This window comes from Chionomys nivalis, chromosome 13, assembly GCF_950005125.1.
Source record: "Chionomys nivalis chromosome 13, mChiNiv1.1, whole genome shotgun sequence".
Classification (NCBI taxonomy): domain Eukaryota; kingdom Metazoa; phylum Chordata; class Mammalia; order Rodentia; family Cricetidae; genus Chionomys; species Chionomys nivalis.
In genome coordinates this window covers 11,219,991-11,239,934 of record NC_080098.1, presented here as the reverse complement: position 1 = coordinate 11,239,934, position 19,944 = coordinate 11,219,991, and the positions used below count along the sequence as shown (strand labels likewise).

The 19,944-nt window shown below is 46.1% G+C and overlaps 1 protein-coding gene across 12 annotated transcripts in view; it reads left to right on the top strand.

Annotated features, from left to right (window-relative positions):
- The window catches only part of Kiaa1217 (KIAA1217 ortholog), a 789,026-nt gene that overhangs the window by 495,389 nt on the left and 273,693 nt on the right, over positions 1–19,944 (top strand). For 9 of the 12 annotated variants that reach the window (XM_057787132.1, XM_057787130.1, XM_057787129.1 and 6 more), the window contains exon 1: positions 8,195–8,391. The exons of 2 other annotated variants lie outside the window; for them this stretch is intronic. In XM_057787132.1, the coding sequence (XP_057643115.1) occupies positions 8,322–8,391 (70 nt within the window). In that variant the 5' untranslated portion in view covers positions 8,195–8,321. Of the gene's footprint in view, positions 1–8,194; positions 8,392–19,944 lie in introns of those variants that run through there. One more of the 12 variants, XM_057787140.1, reaches the window with a different exon arrangement.

The following is a 19,944-nucleotide window of genomic DNA, read 5'->3' as shown; positions in this document are numbered from 1 at the left end:
GTGTGCATGTGTGTGTGTGTGTGTATGTGTGTATTTGTGTCTAAGCAAATATTTTATAAGCAGTCAATGAAGTCTGCCCTTGAATTTCCCATTTTATTCAGATATGATCTGTTTAGGTAGTACGGGATAGATATGCCCACAGCTGGGGTTGTGTATGTGTGTGTGCATGTGTGTGCATGTGCGTGTGTGGTGTGTGTGTGTGCAAAAAAAAAAAGACAGGGAATGCCCTCCTAAGCCTTGAGTAGATGCACTGCCTGTGGCTTTCGGGTAGCTGCAGAGGCTGCTGGCAGTTCTGAATGACACAAGGCAATTCCATGTCCTGTTTGACTTCTCCATCCCAGCTCTCTCTACCTGCAACTTCCTACGCAGTGCTCTGTTGATCTCTCGGTCCTCCAGACCTACTTCTGTGTAACATGTACCTGTCTTTTTACCTCTGGGGATTCAAGGCTGAGGAAGAGACATCAATTCTGTCTACTTTATTGGGACTTTTTCTAGCTTAGTACTGAAATCTTCACATCCTGGAAACACTCAGAATTCCAGAGTTGGGGACCAACTACTCTGTCTACATCCTGTCCCTTGACATTCATGTTCAGATTCTATAAGAGAGAAGGGGGAAGAGCAGGACCAGGGTCAGGCAGGGTTGGTTGGCATAGCAACCCTGCTGATTGGACCAGGAAAGGCTATTGCTTCATGAAGGACAATGCCTCTTGTCACCATGGGTTCCAGAGAGTAAACTCAGGTCCAACCTGACAGCAAGTGTTATTACTCACTGAGCCACCCTAACCACCTGACCTTTGATTTTTCTCATTTCATTCTTTTCACTTGTGGAATTTAATCTTGCAGAGTTATGGAAGCTCCTACAACAGTGTTATTCACACTGGGGCTCACCCTCTATTTAAGTATTTTATTCCACTCATTTTGGTGCAGCTGGAACTTGATCAAGTTTGGAGGGGCATATTTAAAAAACAAAACAGCAAAAGCAGGAAAATGAAGAATTTTAAGTTCTAGCATCATATAGGAACCTGAACTTCACCTTGCTGTCAGGCTGCACCATGTAGCACGAGTCAGTTGAAAAAAGAAGGCAGTCCAAGATGAAATTTTCAGGCCTGTGTGGCAGCAGGAAGGTCCAGCCTCTTCTGCTGGACAGAACCCTGAACAACCATACAAAGGCGTCCTTACTGAAAATTACACAAACTATTTCCTCAACCAGGGTCCTTAATCTAATTTATAAGTCTTACTAAAGGAGAGCATCTCATGCCCCCAGGACTCCAATCCTTTATTATGTATTGTTTGCAATATACAATAACACAAGAGCCTCAGGTGTGCCTGAGGCATCTGTGACCAAAGTTGTGGGAAAGCTAAGATGCCCCTTCAGCAGAACAAGCACTGTTTTCCACAGGATTCAAGCCCAAGGTCAAAGGACTTCTAAAACGTGATTGTCCGATCTAATACTTACCCCAGATACAGTGACTCTGATAAATTCCCTTAACACCTTGTCCTAAATCTGTAAAGCTGAGTGGCTGCAAGATTTGTATGCAATGGGGGATACTGCCCTACCTGTCTTCTTTAACAAGAGTTAAAGAAGTCCTTCCTAACAAAGACTGTTTCTCTCTGGGCAGTGGAACTCCTTCTTGGTGCTGTGGGCTGAGATGCTGAAAATATTAAAATTACAGTTGAAGGGACTCTAGCTAGCCTGAGCAGAGCAAACAGGGCTCTGGAAGGCTTTGTCCTTCCCCTAGTCCTCCTGCCTTGCTAAAACCCGTGAGATTACATTCCTAAAGCTGGTCAGCAAAGTCTATTCCCTTATTTGACTACCTCCTCCTGAGGCTGATTACCAAGGTATTGAAGTTCAGCAATCAAAAGTCCCTTTTGGCTCACCAAATTAGCATGCCCAGTTAAAAGTAAACACCTTATCCTAACTCAGGGTTTCCCCTTTTACCTTTATAAACTTCCATTTGCCTATGACCATGTTTGGCTCCTCTCTATCCAGAGGCAGTTTTTTGTCTCTCCAGGACAAATATCCCTGACCCCGACCCCTTTCCCTTGTTCCTTTTCCCTTCTCCCCAGTCCTCTATCTCTTGTCTATGTCTCTTATTACCAGATCTTTGTCCCTCTGGGGAAAGTAAATCTCCTTTGTGTGAGCATTTGGTCTTGGGGTGTCTTGTGCTGAATGCTAGTAACTGTCGATGCTAACTTCTGAGACACATGACTGTTTCACAAGGTCTAAGGACCTTGAGGATACAGAGTTTGAGTTCCTGAGCCCTGGGTGACTCCAGGTGCTCAAACACCCAAACCCTTTGAGCACAGAAGCCTATGAGCTCTTCAGTGCTCAGCCCAGCTGCAGGCCCATTATGTGAGAAACATTTCCTGGGGAGACACAACACTCACATACACTCACCCTAAATAGGGAACCCATGACAGACCAAGGTATGGAAAACTCTAAAGTCCAGCTTGGTAAACTATGAGTTTTACTGGGGTTATTTGCAGGAGTATGGGTGAGGGGTTACTTACAGAAATAGAAATGACTCAAAGGCAGTTATATCACCAAGGCCCACCCCAGCATAGGTGACAGCTCACAAAAGCTGGGAAGCTGGAGCACACTGCACAGCCTGCAGGTAGCCCAGAAGGTTGGAGAATGTCCTTTCCAGGTGACTCGGTTGGTCTAAACCTCTTCAGCTCACCTGGTTTCTGCTTCTTCCAGGCAGCTGCTCTGATTCCAAAGTCTCTTTGTAGCTTGGCTTGTCTAGTGTCTTCTTTGAAGCTTGACTCTGCTCTTCTGAGAGGGACTCTCAGCCTTCATAACTTACTCTGGCAGGGCAGGGGGGTGGGGAGTCTAGAGAATCTGGTCAGCTTCAGGGACTTCCTGAAGCTCTTTGGAATTGTTCATCTTCCTGCTTAAGGAGCTTCCCTGCAGAATGGAATGTTTTAATCTCAGAAGAAACAGTAGACAGCAAAACCTGTTTGCTGTCTTAATGAGAGCTCTACTTCTCCAGACATCAGGGGCTGAAGAGGAAAGGCTGATTCCTTTGTGGGGCTTCTTTCATGTTCTGTAGTCCAAGGCTCCCTTAAGGTTGGAGAATGTTGGGCAGAGTGTTCCCCCCTGACAGGACTCCAAGCAGCAAGACTTGCACCCTGTGCTGAGTTCTAGCCCAGCCCCTCAAGAACCAAGCCAGAGAGATGACTCCCTGAAGCTGATGCAGAGACTGGAAGGGTTGATCTAGTAGGGAGACTTGTGTGTTTCAGTTTCTCGGCCTGGAAGTGATTCACCCAAAACCACTTGGATCTCCCGCCTTGCAGGAAATGGAATGAAGGAGCTGGAATTCCTGAGGTGGGGACAGAGGAGTACAAAGGTTGCTGAGGGTGGTATAAGGGACTTGTCTCTGGGCTTCACCAGGACTTCAGGGCAACATCCAGAGCCTTTGCTCTGATACTCCAATCTTATCAGGCAACCCCTCTCTGCAGCATTAACTGCCTCACTTGCCCAAAAGCTGAGTCCCCACAGCCTGCTCAAGGGCTCTTTGCTCTGTGTGACCTCTTCTGGGCCCCTCCCACCTCTTCTGAAGGCTGGCTCCCTTTATTTCCAGCAATGGATGAGCAAGCTCTCTGGCACTTCATTCATGACTTTATTCTCCGTGTTGATGTAGCACAAAGAATTAGAGCAACTGAGGGGCCACTTGGAGTGGTGGATAAGAAGGAGGACAATGCTGCCCAGACCTGTGGTTGAGTAAGAGCCCAAAGAGAGGAGAGTGGGAGCCGGACTCAGCATTTATTAAGTCTTATTTGCCCAGTGGTAGGCTGCGGCAACAGAGACGTGAACCATCTGTGACTCCGTGTCATGGCTGTGTGCTGGGTTTCCCCTTGGTTCTTGCCCTTTCTAAGGCAATCTGGAGTGAGGACCTTTAGGGAGGATTAGGGGCAGAAAATGAACCTGGAAAAGCCATTTCCTCCAGACACTGTAAGGCTGATAGCAGCACTGATTGCTTGGGTCTGTGCAAGTTTACCTGTTCTGGTGAATTCCGCCCTGCAAGTCCAGAAACTCAGGGACGTGGTGCACAGCTTGGCTTGCTCCGGGATAAAAGCTGTAAACCATACACGCTGCAATTATCACTTGAAAGTTTCCCCAGTTGTTACATGTCTGTTCCCTATGACATACAGATGACACGTGCCATCAGAACTGGGAAGCTAGACACTTACCCAACAGGGAGACTCCCTTTTAAACATTTCTGTTGATTGGTTTTCCACTTTGTTTTGACTCAGTTATCAATGCTTCTAAAAGGTCTATTTAAGGATTTTAAGCAAGCATTAATTATTTCTTTTGTGTCCAGATGTGAAATTACTTTAAACTATCTTGCTTTTAGCAAGAGTTAAAGAAGGAAAAAAAAAGCTAAACATATATCAAGGTAACTCCACTTAGGCCTGGCTCTGGCCATGATTTCTTTCTTGAGAAATTTGCATAAAAGAAGTTGATGTGTTTTCCCACTGCCCTGTAATTAAATGGGCTTGTAACAAATCATCCACAATTGTTTGTGATGGATCCGCATCTTAGCCGACTTCATGCAGACGCCGTTTTGAAAGCCAACATTCCAGTTCTGCAATGGATTGGCTATGACCGAAAAATCACCTTTGTCCTCCTACACTTCATTTAGAATGACACTTCTTTGTGTGTATGGAAGCTTTATTTTAAGTCTGAATCCCAACAGATGAGAAAGGCTTGCACCTTCGCTGGGGTACAGAAATGGAGCTGGAAGTTGAACCCCCACAATCATTATTGTGGCTGTCTAGTCGACTGGAAGAAAATCAAATTTAAGTTCTTGCTTTCCCAGCAAGTTTTTGAAGTACAGTAACAGGCAGATAGATGATGATAGCAAAGTTTAAAGTGAGAAATCAAATTCTAAAAGTATGGTATACTTCTAGTTCAGAGATGTTTCTAGAACCAAGGACATCTCTCTAGTACCTGGGGTGGCAATAGCGGTATTTTTCATAAATATTTGAGTGCCAAGTTTGTGTAGATTACAGAATACAGCTACTGTTTCTTCTGAGAAACTTGACAGTAAGTGGAGAGTTCTTAATAAGGTCAGTGTGCCTGGAGAGAGATATGTGAATAGCTCGCACAATGGCACGAACGGGGTCTTGGCAAAATATTTTCAGTTCCTGTTCTTAAAGAACTGAAGTCCAGTGATGCACAGAGGCTCTGTCTGTAATTACCAGACTCTGATCATGCAGAGGAGAGAATATTTCACCATCAGAACGTATGTAGATCACAGTCCTTGATGATGTAGGCCCACTGACTTTCTCGTTTGCTTGTTTGTTTCCTGCATTCTACAGCATATCTGTAGTATCTGCAGAGGTAGCAGCAGCCTGCTTTTCCTATGACGGAGAAGTCAAAGCCACTTCGGCACATGGGCTGCTTAGAGTCTCAAGGGTGCAGAGAGGGTGGAGGAGCATGCTCTGGCCTATCCGGGTGCCCACAGAGGCCCAAACACTGCTCCGTTGCTTTGTTTGCTGCTGCACAGGATGGCGCCGCTCCTGTCCAGAAATCCACCTTTCCTACCTGCATGGGATTAAGGGAAGGCTCCTGCTGGCTGCCGGCTACATTGCTCTGTTGTATTTCCTTCACTATGGAGGCGTGTTCCTGTACTGTGTCAAGCGACAGGCAGGAGCCGCTGAGAGTGGACTGTTCCCACAGGGCAACAGGTTGGGTGGTATCAAAGCCCTTGGCCTCGTATTTCAATGCCCCCTGCTCCATTGACTCTGATAACTTGAAATCTTACAGCAGTCATGTAAGACTTGAGGGATGGAGAGATGGTTCAGCATTTAGGAGTACTTGCTGAACAGCCATGAGGACTGCAGCTTGTGTCCCAGCGCCACATACCAAGGTGGGCCTCCTGTGCTTGTCTGGAAAGCCCAGCTTCCAGCAGGGCAGACACAGGAGGCTCCCCGGGGCCAGTTGGCTGGCAGCCTAGTCAAAACCATGAGCTCTTGGTTTAGGGAGAGAGAGACCTTGGGACTAAGGAGAAAGTGATAGAAAAGACAGCAAATGCCCTCTTCTGGCCTCCAGGAACACACAGGCCTGTACACTCACATATCCAAGCACATATATGCACACAGAAAGACAACCAGAACCACCCAAGGCCTGAACGCAGGAGACTCTTCCTAATTGATGAACATTTTTCTTTCTTTCTTTCTTTCTTTCTTTCTTTCTTTCTTTCTTTCTTTCTTTCTTTCTTTTTTTGGTGATGATGCCACTCAAACCCTGGCCTTGAACAGTGCGGGCGAATGTTCCACCACTGAGCTACCCTCAGACTTGTTATGCTCTTTAAAACAAGGTTTCACTAAGCTATTCAGGAAGGCCTTAAACTTACTCTGTAGCCTGGGCAAGCCTTCAATTTGCCATCCTCCTGCCTCAGTAACTGAGATTATAGTCCTATATTACCAGGAGAGTCCTTCTTTATGATTATGGGAACAGCTGTCTTGATGATTTCCCAGTAAGTAAGATCATGGGATGCTGCTGTTGCAAGGCCTTGGAGATTTCTAGCTATTTGCTGAATAAGCCCACTCTTTGGCACTCAAAAGATGGCTCAACTGTTAAGAGCACTTGTATTGTAGCTCTTTCAGGGGACCCAGATTTTGCTCTCAGCATCCACATGGTGGCTCAAAACCATCTAACACCAGTTAGAGAGGACCAATGCCCTCTTCTGGCCTTTGTGGGCACTGCACCAAAAACATACACACATGTATGCGTACACAAAACACATAAAATGAAAATAAATCTTTAAATATAAAATGACTCCACTGTCTATATTCCCCCTGCTAGGGCACTGCTTGAGTTTTCTACAAAACCTCCACATCCTCTTAGATTTCCAGAAAAACCCTGGCTGGGATTGAGGGACTCTTCTCCTCCCAGCGTGGGTGTCACCCATGCCTTAACTGGTGGCACACTCTTTTGTCTTTTACAGACTTCTGCATTTTTATGTTTGAAGTGGCCAAACTATGTCCTTTCTGCTGCCAAGACACACAGGTAATTCAAGGCCACAGCCCAGTCCAGAGGCCAGCCATTGTTCTGTGCACATTCCTGTTCTAAATGAGTGCCCAATCCTGCTTGAAAGGACGGTAAATTGGGTGAAGGTATGACGGGCAGGATGACCATTGTCCTCTCCCTCTGAGATGATATGGGGCAGCGGATTAAAAGGTCGCATCTTCCCTGTTAGCTGTTGGGTTCTTTTCAAATCTTCATAAGAGCCGGGGCAAATGTTGCTTGGATTATTTTCCCATCCTTTTTGTGTGGACATTGTGCCTCCTATTTTCACTTTCTGGGAAATTCGCCAGCTTTCCAAGGACTGGGTAGTGAACAAAATAAATATTTGTAGGTGGTTTAAAAGGAGAACAAGTCTGTCGGATGTAATCCTGCCCATCCAAAGGAAAGCATTTTAATTGCCTTTCAGATGTTTTTAAGTAATTAACTTGAGCAACTCGGAAGGTCAATTTGCTAGGTGGCTTTTCAGATTTGTGATCAAGAGTTGTGTTTGTGTGTATGGTGTGTGTCTGTGTTGGGGGAAGGAAAGGTGTCTTAGAAAGTGAAGGTGAGAAAGAAAGACAGAGAAGGGAGGAAGGAAGGGAGAAAGGGAGGAAAGAAAGAAGGAAGGGAGGGAGGGAGAGAGAGAGAAAAGAACCAAAGCAAAGGGTTTAAAATCCGGGGGTTAAAGTCCTGGTAAGGAAGTGATTGAAGCCGACCAGAGAAAATTGCAATACTTCTTCATAGATGCTAATTAGTGTTTATTTCACAACATTTAGCATATACCTATCTTTAAAAAGAAAGAAAAAAAACTTTTGAAGAGGTTTCTCATAACTTTGGAGGATTCAGCGGTTCGCTGCTTATTACTCGCCTATCTGGGGGGCCTATTGGGCTCCTGGGATTCAAGGGGGCTGGGCCTGACTTGCAACAGCAGTTCCTGTCCCTACTCCTGAGTGAAGTGTTTGCCTCGTCCGGGGAAAGCCGGCAGGCTGCGTCCTGGGTCAGCAGAGCGGTCACCTGTTGAGCGGCAGAGGCGGGGACAGCGGCCGCCTCCAGGGCACAACCCCCAGTCCTGGCGACAGCAGGCGGGTGGCGGACGCTCTGGGACCCGGGCCGAGAGAGGCCGGGCCCTGGAATGCGGTCTTCCCTGGCGAGGGAGACTTTGCACCGGAGTGGAGACTAGTTGGGGTGGGGTTTCGCCGGTCTTGTCCGCCCCACCCCCGGGCCCCCTTCCAAGCGCTTTCTGCGAGCTTTCCGAACTGCGCTCTGAAGTTTCCAGAGTGAGGAGCCTGGGCGGCCGGCAGGGACAATGGAAGAAAGCGAAGGCCAGAAATGTGAGCCGAACCTGCCTCCCTCGGCAGACAGCAGGCAGATGCCCCGTAAGTAACAGTCCTCAAAGATGGAGTTACACGCACGCTGCTTAGAACTGGAGACCCAGAGCCTGGGGCCACGAAAAGTCTATTTTGTTGCGCGGGGAGGGGTGGGTGTTTGGGAGTGGGGGTGCGCTTTCAAACTAAGCCCAGAGCTATGGTTTCTTGACTCTACTTTATTTGTGGCGAGATCTTCCTATGTCGGGGATGAGGCGGTGCATGGTGTCAAATTGGTTGAACAGTGAACAAGCAATTTGTGCGGGATCCCTAAGCAATGACAAATGAATCACCCGACAGCGTTTTGGTAATTTCCCGGTGCTTCAGGAGGCTCTGAAAGGCAATTTTGCGCCTACCTTCAGGGCGCTGCGGTTCCATTCATTGGTTAGGAGTTTTCATGGGGGGGGGGGGGCGGACTTCTTGCAAGATACAAAGTTTTGCAGTGCTTTAGAGTTAAATTGGAGCTTAAGAATGTTTTTATTTTGCAGATCCGAACGGCAGGGGAGTACTTGAGCATCTGGATGATAGATAGAACTCTGGGGCTTTCTGTTTAAATGTAAAAGTTGGGAGTTCTTAAAACAGCTTTCCTGTATTCTCTCCAGGCAGTTTCTTTTTTACATTGTGTTTATAACAGACTTGTCTTTTCCGTAGGGAATTTCCAGAACCTTATATAGTTCCAAATAAATCTTGCCGGGAGGGTGGGTAGCTGCAGGCAGTGATGCTGGCGCCCATCGGCCCCTCTCACTGAGTAGGTTGTCGGGGCACCTACCACACAATCTTGAACCGCCCCTTCCCTACCGGTCCAGGTTCATGCAGGGGCCAGTTAGTAACACAAAGATGTGCAGGAGTGTAGAGCTGTGCACGGCAGCGCGTGGGAGTGGGGATTATGCACAAGGGAAAAGGTGTATTTTTTAAAATAAAAAGGAAGTGGCGCATGACTCATCCACATTGAAAATGCAAAACCGAGCCAGACAGAAGAAAATACAATCAAGAGAGAGAAATCCCCCAGCCAACTGAAAAGGAAGCCTGTCTCTTAAATGCTCAATGAATCCCTGAGCCTGGGGGAGTCAGTCCGCTCGTCTGAACGTCCCAGCATTTAAGCTCGGTTTGAGGGTCCCGGGGTTGGTGGCATCCAGGCTAAGCCCTCCTCCCCACTCTTTTGATAGGGCCGATCTTCCTACAGGAATTCAACCTCTGGGACTGTCCTGAAAGAAAAGACCCCGATTCTAGAGGGGGCAATTAACCAGGACCAATTCAAGAACCAATTCTTAAACAAGCGGAGGAATTCATTGATGTTTCCGAGGTTGGGGTGGTCAGATCCTCGCTTCGCTTATTCGTCCACTCCATGAATATTGAACTTCTGTTGTGTAGTAGTTATTGTACCAGACGCTGGGGATCCAGCGATGCAGAACCCAGACTGAAAAATAGTCCCCTTCGTTGGGCTGATGATGTTCTAAGGCCTAAGGGTGGGGCAGAAACAAACAATGAAAAAAATAAGCCAAATGAGGAGCCTGTCAGATGGCTGGGTTGCTGGACTTAGTAAATAAAGCGGAGAAACAATGAGTCATTTTAAAGCATACGTATTTCTTAAAGATTGTGTGGGATAGACTTAGACCAAAAATATTTTTTATGCTCCTAAGCTTCCTATTTTCCTGGAGATCCTTTGTTTTATCTGGTGATTCTGTTGGCTAAAAATAAGGCTATAGGGAAAAATAAGGGAAGAGCAAGGAAGTGGGGGTAAAATCAAGGATTATCAGAGAGCATGTCACTGAGGTGACACTCTAGCAGAGATGACAATAAACCAAATTCACAGCACAAGAGGGAAGAGCAGGAACTTGGGAGGAGGAGAAGAGGGAAAGGGGTTGAGAGGTCGCCCAGGGCTTGTGGAACTGTGGGGAGGTGGGGCACTTCTAGCAAATATGACTTGCCTTTTATTTAAAGAAATTGATTTTAATTAATTAATTTGGAACCCTGGTAGAGAACCTAGAGCCGTAAGCCTCGTAGGTAAGAACTCCAGAACTCTACCAGGCATCTCAAGGCACTTAGTGGCTGAGGTGTTGTGTGGAGCTTAACACAAGGGGATTGGGGGAGGGGCAGCAAGGTCTGTTAAGGAGGATCCTGAAGTAAAGCAGGCAAGAAAATGCGTGCTGCTTCAGGCTAGATGGTGATAAGCAGCAGGCGATAAGAAGCAAGCAGATTCCTGACGTACACTGGATGCAAAGCCAAAGGAATTTGCTAAGATCAGATGTAGTGTTGAGTAGAAAAGAGAGGTCAGAAACACCTTCAAATATTTGATCCAGGTAGCTGGAAGGATGGAGCTGCATTTACCTATGGGGGAAAGCATTTAAGAGAAATAGCTGGGGGTTTAGGGGAACAGCATTTCCTTAGTGTGTGTGAGGACTAAGAAAAGTGTACAGGTGTTGGTCAGTGGGTTGCCAGGAGGACTGGAGACTGAGCTCTCGCCCTGAATACCTCTGTGCTGATTGATGGCCCCGGGCGCCCAAGAACTAAGATTGCACCTGGGCCTTCAAGAAATGACAGGTTAGGGACATTGGAAGGGGGTGGGAAAACAGCAAGAGGAGAGAGAGTCCCAGTTAGAATCTCAAGGTTTGATTCTGGCTGCTCCACGCGAGCTTCATTGTGTGTACATCATTGCGTGTACGTCATTGCGTGTGTGTCGTCGTGTGTGCTTCTCTGAGTGTGCTTCACCGAGTGTGCTTCAAGTGTGCTTCACTGAGTGTGTTTCACCGAGTGTGTTTTACCGTGTGTGCTTCACTGCATGTGCTTCACCGAGTGTGTTTTCCTGAGTGTGCCTCACCGAGTGTACTTCTGAGTGTGTTTCACTGCGTGTACTTCACCGAGTGTGTTTCATCATGTGTGCTTCTCTGACTATGCTTCTCTGAGTGTGCTTTACCTTGTGTGCTTCTCTGAGTGTGCTTTACCTTGTGTGCTTCTCTGAGTGTGCTTCACCGTGTGTGCTTCACTGCATGTGCTTCACCGCGTGTGCTTCACCACGTGTGCTTCACTGTATGTGCTTCACCAAGTGTGTTTCACTGCGTGTGCTTCTCTTGAGTGTGCTTCACAGCAAGTGCTTCTCTGAGCGTGCTCCATTGGGATGTGCACGGCTTTCTTAGGGTGAGCTGAAGGAGTAGCATCTCTGAGGCCAACATCACCTGCGCCGCATGTGCTTATCTGTCACGTGCTCTGCTCTGTATCTCTGCCTGTGTATTGTTTTCCGCGGTTACAGTGTGGGGTTCCTGGGCCAGGACTGTGTCTCACGGAGTGACAGAAGGCCGACGACACTACCTCGGAGACGTTGTGTTATCAGGCAGCTGTCCACAGGGAAACCTTGAGTGAGCATGTAACTCACACCTTTGATAATAAAAGAGAACTCTATAAATAATTTTGCTGGGCAACAGGTGTAACTCAGAGCTGTTTAAGAAAGGTGGCAGGCATATGGTCATCTCAAGAATCTGGGGAACAGTGATAGCACCGTGGGTTACGGACTTCCTAAACTTTTTTTGCCTCTGGAGTCTTTCATCTGGGAAGATTTGTATGACTCTGGATATATACAATTGTAAGAAAGGCATATAAATCAAACATTTACTGGAGCTAAATCATAAAGAAGCTTATTTTAAAACCACCCCTTTGGAACTGGAGAGATAGCCCAGTGGTTAAGGGCATGCACTGCTGTCCAGAGGACTCAAGGTCCCATGCTGAGGAGCTTACAACCCCTCATAACTCCTGCTCCAAGGAATCCAATGTCTTCCTCTGGACTCTTGGCAACTGTATTCATATGCACAAATGCACAGTTATAATTAAAAATAAAACCTTTAAATAGATATCATAAACATCAATTAACTGTAAAAGAAAGTTCTTCCCCCTCTCTCCCCATTTTTCTTTTTTTGAGACAGAGTGTCACTAGTTAGCTCTGGCTAGGTTGGAATTCCTTATACTGACCAAGTTGGCCTAGAACTCACAGGAATCTTCTTGCCTCTGCCTCCTCAGTGTTGGAACTGGGATTAAATGTATGTGCTACCATGGTTGTGTGTGTGTGTGTGTATGTGCGCACATGTCTATGTGTGGTATATAAAATATGATCATTTATTAAAGATGAAAACAAATTTGCACACCAACATGAATGTGCTTGTTTATTTTTATATAAGGATTTAAATCTTGGCTGAATATTTGATACGGCAAGATACAGAACATCATTAAAACTTTTCAGTGTTGATAGTTTGATTTTATAATAGTGCTGAGAGCATCATGATACAAACATGTAGCACCAATGTCAAAAATATGTTTAAAGCCATTTCAGAAACTGTGGAAATTCTGTTCCAATTCCAAGTCAATATTTGCTGAATGATTTTTTTTAAATAAATGAATCTCAAGTTCGCATCCCAAACATTCTAAGATAAAAATCACACATCCTAAGATAATACATGTTGAAGACACACTAATTTGATACAAGCTGAAGGATGACAGTAGGAAGCTATTTAAAGTCCCTATTTTTTATAATTAAACCATTCTTTTTCTATAAGAGCATAAAGCTTTGCATAAATAGTGAAAGCACTGAAATTCAAAACATACAGTAATTGAATCTGAGCCACAGTGTTTCCAGAAGCATTTGCTGGCAAGTTGTGGCATGGTGGCAGATGCCGTGTGAAGCATGCATGGTGTGTGTTCAGAACCAAGCATGCATGGTGTGTGTTCAGAACCAAGCATGCATGCATGGTGTGTGTTCAGAACTAAGCATGCATGGTGTGTGTTCAGAACCCAGGATCCTAGGAAAGAGAATGCAATGTGAGCAAGCGCTGCCAGAAACCTCTCAGATTCATTAGAACTTGGTTTGTTTTGTTTTAAAGATAGTCTCACGTAGCTCAGGCTAGCTTGAACTCTGTACATGGCTGAGGATAACCCTGAGCTCTTAATCCTCTTGCTTCTACCCCCCAAATGCTATAATTACAGGCACATACCACCATACCTGGTTTTATGTGTGTTGCTGGCTTATTTATTTATTTATTTATTTATTTATTTATTTGTGTGTGTGTGCGCGCGTGCGCCTGAGTCTATGCACCACATGTGTGCCTGCTACCTGTGGAGGTCAAAACAGGGTGTGGAATCCCCTGGAACTGGAGTTACAAATTTGTGAGCAGCCATGTGGGTGCTGAGAATCAAATCTGGCCTCTGTGAGAAGTGAATGCTCTTAACGTCTAAGCTCTATCTTCAGCCCCTGATTATCCATCTATGATTCTGAATTAATTGTTGTTTGTTGTAGGCTTCAAAACCCTTCACTGTTGCTAACTTCTTTCACAGCTCCATATTTAGTTCTGTGACCCCCATAGATGTTATGGTAAAAATAAGATGCTGCAGATTCCTGAGTGGCGGCAGTGGGCAGCAGGCACGAGGCTACAGCTGGCCATGAAGACAGCCAGGCAGGGAGCCACTTGGCGCGTGAGAGACTGAGACAGATAGGCACGCCATGCAGAGTGAGATTGGATATGTATTTAGTGGGTTACGGAAAGGAAGGGGAGAAGAGAGAAGGGGGAAGAGCAGAGAGAGGCAGAGAACCAGGGGGAGGAGTGGGGAGAAGGGAGAAAGGCAGAAGCTGCCTCTTTGGGAGAGAGACTAGAGGTGGAAAGGAAAACATGAAGGTGGGGGAGGAAGGGAGTGGGTAGGGATTATCTCTTAAAGGGACAGGACAGACCATTACAATAGGTGCAGAGTGTAAAAAGCTCTGTGTTTTTGGCAGAGAAGGCATTTGGTAGCTATTGGTGTCATTTGTTTGAGATAGAGTCTCATGTAACTCAGGCTGGCTTTGAACAAATGTGGGTGAGGCTGGACTTGAACTCCTGATCTTCCTGCCTCCTGTCAAGCACTGGAGTATGATGTGTTTCATCATGCCTGGCTGTTGGTGGAATTTGAATCTGTGTCTTGTTTTCTTTGGAGGCCATGGTCTCTTAGTGTGATCCTTAGGATGTTTCCCACAACATGAGTTCCTGTTCTGGCTTGTAAGAGCATTTTGAAAACCCTATGCCGGAGTCCATCCACCTGCTTGCCTCCTGGTCAGTGACTGGCAGCCTCCTGTGGAGTACCAGTCTAGGGAATGAGAAGCATTCAGTCTGAGCTCTGAAATAGCTTAACCAGTCTCTACCCCGTATCTTCTTTCACTCTTCAAAGCACTGCCTGACACTCAGATCGTATATTAGTTTGCTTGCTGACTGTCTCTCTAATCATCACATGGATGCTCCTATTCAGGGAGAGATACAGTCTATCTTGATCACTGCTCCACCACCCTCCTACTCCCTCAGCGTTTGGAACAGGCATTTCATCAATATTTGTGTGAATGAACAGTTCACTCTGTCAATTAACTTGAATCCTCACAAGAATGCTTTTCTGGATTAGGGAGCAAGCTGTTCCTATTTTGTATAAAATCTATACCAGGAATTGTATTTTATCCTTGACATTATTATTTTCTATTTATTTATTTACTATGTATACAATATTCTGAGTGTATGCCTGCAGGCCAGAAGAGTGCACCAGACTTCATTACAGATGGTTGTGAGTCACCATGTGCTTGCTGGGAATTGAACTCAGGACCTTTGGAAGAGCAGGCAATGCTCTTAACCACTGAGCCATCTCTCCAGTCCCCTTGACATTATTTTTTTAAGAAATGTATTTATGTGTAGGAGTGTTTGTCTGCATGTGTGTCTGTGCACTGCATGCCTACCTGGTGCCCACAGATGCCAGAAGAGGGCAAGGACCTCCTGGAACTGGAGTTACAGACAGTTGTGAGCTGCCACGTGGGTGCTGGGAATTGAACCTGGGTCCTCTGGGAGAGCAGCCAATGTTCTTAGCTCCTGAGCTCTCTCTTCAGCTCCCCCACAATTATCATCATCATCATCATCATCATCATCATGAATATGTGTGATGCAAGTGCAGATATGCCTTGCTCCCTGTGTAGAGGCCTGAGGACTGCGTTGTGGAGTTAGTTTTCCCCTTCCACCATTCTACAGCTTCCAGGAAATGAACTCAGGTGGCCAGGCTTGCTAGCACTCCTCTTTTGAGCCATCTTGCCAACCCACTGACCTCAATTTTTAAGGTCTTTTATAGGGATTCAGTGTCTTCGTTTTAACCGTAATTCCTGTACAAGTTTGTATATGGTGATATCTCCGTAATAATGACAAGAGGACTGGAAAACCAAGGGACACTGAACTGGGTGTCCAGTAAACATGGCCATTATTCAGGCCCAGTGTTCTTGGTGGCTTTATATGGTCAGGGTCAATTTCCTGGTCCCACATACTAGAGTGTGTTGCCCTTGAACTAACCCTTGGGTGCCCCTCTGCCCCATCAGCACACTATCCCTTTGGAGGTGTCTCCTTCGCATTCAACTGGCCAAAGAGTAAAGACAGATACCCTGCAAAATTATTTAGGAGACCCAGGGGTCAGGAACGAAGGGATTCTTGTTACATCTGCCCACGTTACACTCACTGGAATTAGTACAGGGTTCCAGATAGACGGAGAGTGCAGAAAGTGGCCTCTGCCTGTGTGAGCAGCCCAGGGGACGTGTCCATTCCAATACAGAGTGCAGTGGTTGTCACAGTAAGTTGTCACCCAAAGGCTTCACAGCCAGGCAGCCTCCCCTTGAAGACCAGTGCTCTTTGGCAAGGTTGGAAAGGTCCGTCTTTCCTAGTGTGAGACCCACTGGCTGTAATCCTAGCATTTGGACAGCTGACTCCAGAGGTTAGGAAGCGCGAGTCTGACCTGGGCTGCAGAGACTGTCTTTAAAGAAACAAAACAAAAACCAACCACAGCACTGCAGCTATGAAGTAAGGAGGAGCTAGAGATGTGAAGTAGTAGGCAAAGTGCCTGACTCACAAGCAGAAGGACCTGACTTTGGATCTGCAGAACTCGTGTAAAGAGCTAAGTGTGGGGCACTTGCCCATGGTCCCAGCCCTGGAGCTGGAGACAAGAGGGTCTCCAGGTTTGCTGACAGCCAGACTAACAGAATTTGATGAGCTCCTGTTTTTCTACCTCACGAAACACAAGGTGGGGCATGGTAGAGTAAAATACCTACCCTCCATCTCTGCCTTCCACATAGGTGTGTACAGACACTAGCATTCACAAATACAAGTGTGCATACACCATATGCAAACACACACACACACAAAGGAGTATGTGAACTACAGAATATATAGCAGGATGTGTGTGTGTGTGTGTTTGTGTGTGTGAGTCTTAGATAACGATCTAAGACAAGAGTTCATGCTCTATTACACAGCAGCCCCAGCTGACCTGGAATTCACTATGTAACCTAGTCTAGCTTTAAACCCCTACCTCAGCCCTCTGAGCGCTGAAATGGTAAGCGTGAGCCACTGGACTCCCTGACCTTGACTGAGGAAGAAATTCTCAGAGAAATTTAATTCAATGGTAGAGTGCATATTTAGCATGTACAAGACTCTAAGTATAATCTTCAGTACAAAAAAACAAAATTAAAAGCAAATAAGATAAAACAAAATAATTATCCCAGGAAGATAGCTGCACTTGTGCTGGTTCCCAGCAGGTTGTGGAGTGGCCAAATGATGCAAAGTCCCAAATCCCCCACCGTGTCATCCGACTCAGCCAGAGTAACCCGAGCATGGCAAAGAAACTGGCTCCCGCAGTCCGGCAGTTGCCTGTCTGCAGAGCTTCTATGTGGACGGCTCCTTTGGGATGCTCGCCTTCCTATAACCTCCGCATTTTTGCATTCAGCCTCCCCAGACCCTCTCTGCTTTTCATGTCCAGGAAGTGGATTCATCCCAGCTGGAGTCCTCAGGTCTCTGAGGAGCAGCTCTTTGGTCCACCTGCCCTCCTCCTCCCCACTTCTGCACTGGAGAATCTTTAAGGGCTGGTTTTCCATTGGAAGCTCTTGCTTGCTCTTTGCCCTGCTGGAAGTGGGCTCCCTGGAAGAGCTTGGGAGGGGCAGGAAGAGGAAACAGGGCTGCCTTTCAGCTTTGCCCAGGCCTTGTCTTCAGGCTACAGCTTCACTACTTTGTTAGACAAGGAGTCCCAGAATAGCAAAGAGTCAGGCACACCCATATTTACATCTTAGCACTAAAGTTCTTTCCAAACAAGAAATAGAACTGCCCTTCTGTTTGGCAGCTTGAGAGCCCACACTTGTGCTTTTCTTTATTCATACGGATAATGAGGAATTGACCCGCTTGAGTCTGACACCGTGACTGTGGAACTGGACAAAATGCACTGTGCCCGTTCCTTCTCTTGGTTATCATGCCCCGCCTGATGTTACACTCAGCTAAAAGGTCGCATTCTCCCCACATGACTACAATGGTCCAGATGCCAGTTCTCCTTCAAGAGTCTGGCAGCTTCCAAGAGCAGAGGAAAGGGCCTATGTGACGATGAGGAGTGTGAAGTGGTTTCCTATGGACAGTGTTGGCTTGTTCGGGCACTGATTCCTGTGGCTGGAACAGAGGCAGAGGGGACCGGTGGAGCAATGGATGAGGGTGATAAGACAAAGGTGGACTCTGTCCGCCAGGCAGCCTGCATAAGCCTTCTTTCTTGCTAACTGTGGGTGCTGTTTCCACTCCTTTAATCCAAGACAAGTTCAACCTTGTTAGCCAACTGGAAAATTATTTAGAAATCCACAGGAATGTGAAAGATATAGAAAAGCAGTGTAAAGTTGATGCAACTTCCCCCATGACAAGCATCAGGTAAGGCTGAGAGGTTGAAGTCCAGGCAGTGGGATGGCGAAGAGGATAATGTGCACTGTAGGTTGACAGTGACCTCAGGACCCTACTTCTATGTGGTCTCTCAGTTTACTTCAAGAAAAAAAGTGGGAGACTCCATAGTCTGTGGGGCTAACTGTTCTTGTTCTCTCGGCTGACCCTGCTGATCCCTGGATGGAGCAGCTGTGTTGCTGAAGGCCTATGAGTTCAACAACGTGTCTTCCACCTGTCTGTCTGACTGGTTATGTGTGACTCTTTTTTTTATATTTATTTATTAAGTGTACAGTGTTCTGCCTGCATGTGTGCCTGCAGGCCAGAAGAGGGTATCAGATCTCATTACAGGTGGATGTGAGCCACCATGTGGTTGCTGGGAATTGAACTCAGGACCTTCGGAAGAGCAGGAAGTGCTCTTAACCACTGAGCCATCTCTCCAGCCCCGTGTGTGACTCTTTATCCATATGTCTGAAGAAATAGCCTTGCCAGAGATACAGATTTGTTTATTAAGCTAACTGTCTTGGATAACTTTCACGTGGATTATTTTAATGTTGTCGAAAATAGTCTTGAAAAGCCACAGGGCTCTATCACTCATGCGATGGTTTTGGCTAATACAAAAATACATGTGCAACATACACCGTACAAAAGAAGAAGCTGAGCATCTTCGTGGCACATGCCTTTCTCGGCCTGAAATATGATCTTTCTGCTCTTAGCTTTGTTTTTTTGGGGTGGTCTTGTGGCTCTGACCCAGAGCCTTGCATATCCCAGGCAAGAGTTTCACCTCTAAGTTCCATCTTCTGTCCTGTGTTCTGCTCTGTGTAATAGACTCCATGACTTCTAGTTATTAGGGAAGAGAAGCTAAAAAAAAGAGAGAAAATTAAAGATATTACTTAATAAAGATTATTCTTACTAACTAAATAAAATTATACTAATCCCTGAATACCTTCTTAACCAAAACATTTGCCTTCTCCCTCTCTAAGCTTACTGCTGAAACTAGTAAAAGCTAATAGTAACTAATTGGGCTGTTCTTCCTCAGTGTCTGATGGAGATGCTGTAATGAGCAAAATAATGAAGAATGGGTGCATGCAGAAGAATTGTTCTTTGCGCACATTGAGCTTGGGAAGACTAGAACAGGAAAACTAGCCAGAGATGAAATAGTTTCCATTTCCTGCTAGCTGGACTCTGCACTTGGAGATCTTCTATATGCAGAAGCCTCCAGAAAAAGAGAGGGTAACAGTGTTAAGGTGTCAGTGCCCTTGCTTCTAGGGAACTGGTTTATGTCTAAACTATGGATAGCTGTTGCTTTAAAAAAAAAATTGCTAAACCAACCAACCAAATAAATAAATAAATAAAAATTACAAAGCCTCGTGGTAGTGGCATACGCCTTTAATATCCACCCTCCACCTGGGAGGCAGAGACAGGTGGATCTCTGTGAGTTCCAGGATGCCAAGGCTACACAGAGAAACCCTGTTTTGAAAAAAAAATTATTATAATGTTGGAGGGGATGCACATGTGCCTGTAGCAGTCAGGAGACAGCAGGCAGAAGTCAGTTTTTTTATTCTACTGTGTGGGCGCTTGGGCTTGAGCTCACACCTTTGGTCTTAGTGGGAAATTCCTTAACCAAGTGAGCCTACTTTTTCTAGAAAGGCTGTGAGAACTGGGTAATGGTGACACACACTTTTAGTCCCAGTACTTGGGAGGCTGAGGCAGGAGAATCTCTGAGTTCAAGGACAGCATGGTCAACATAACAAGCTCCAGGCCAGTCAAGGTTACATAGTGAGACCCCTTCTCAAAAGGAAACAGAACAAAATCAAAGAAATAAAAGACTATGAAGAACCGTGTTCTTGAATTC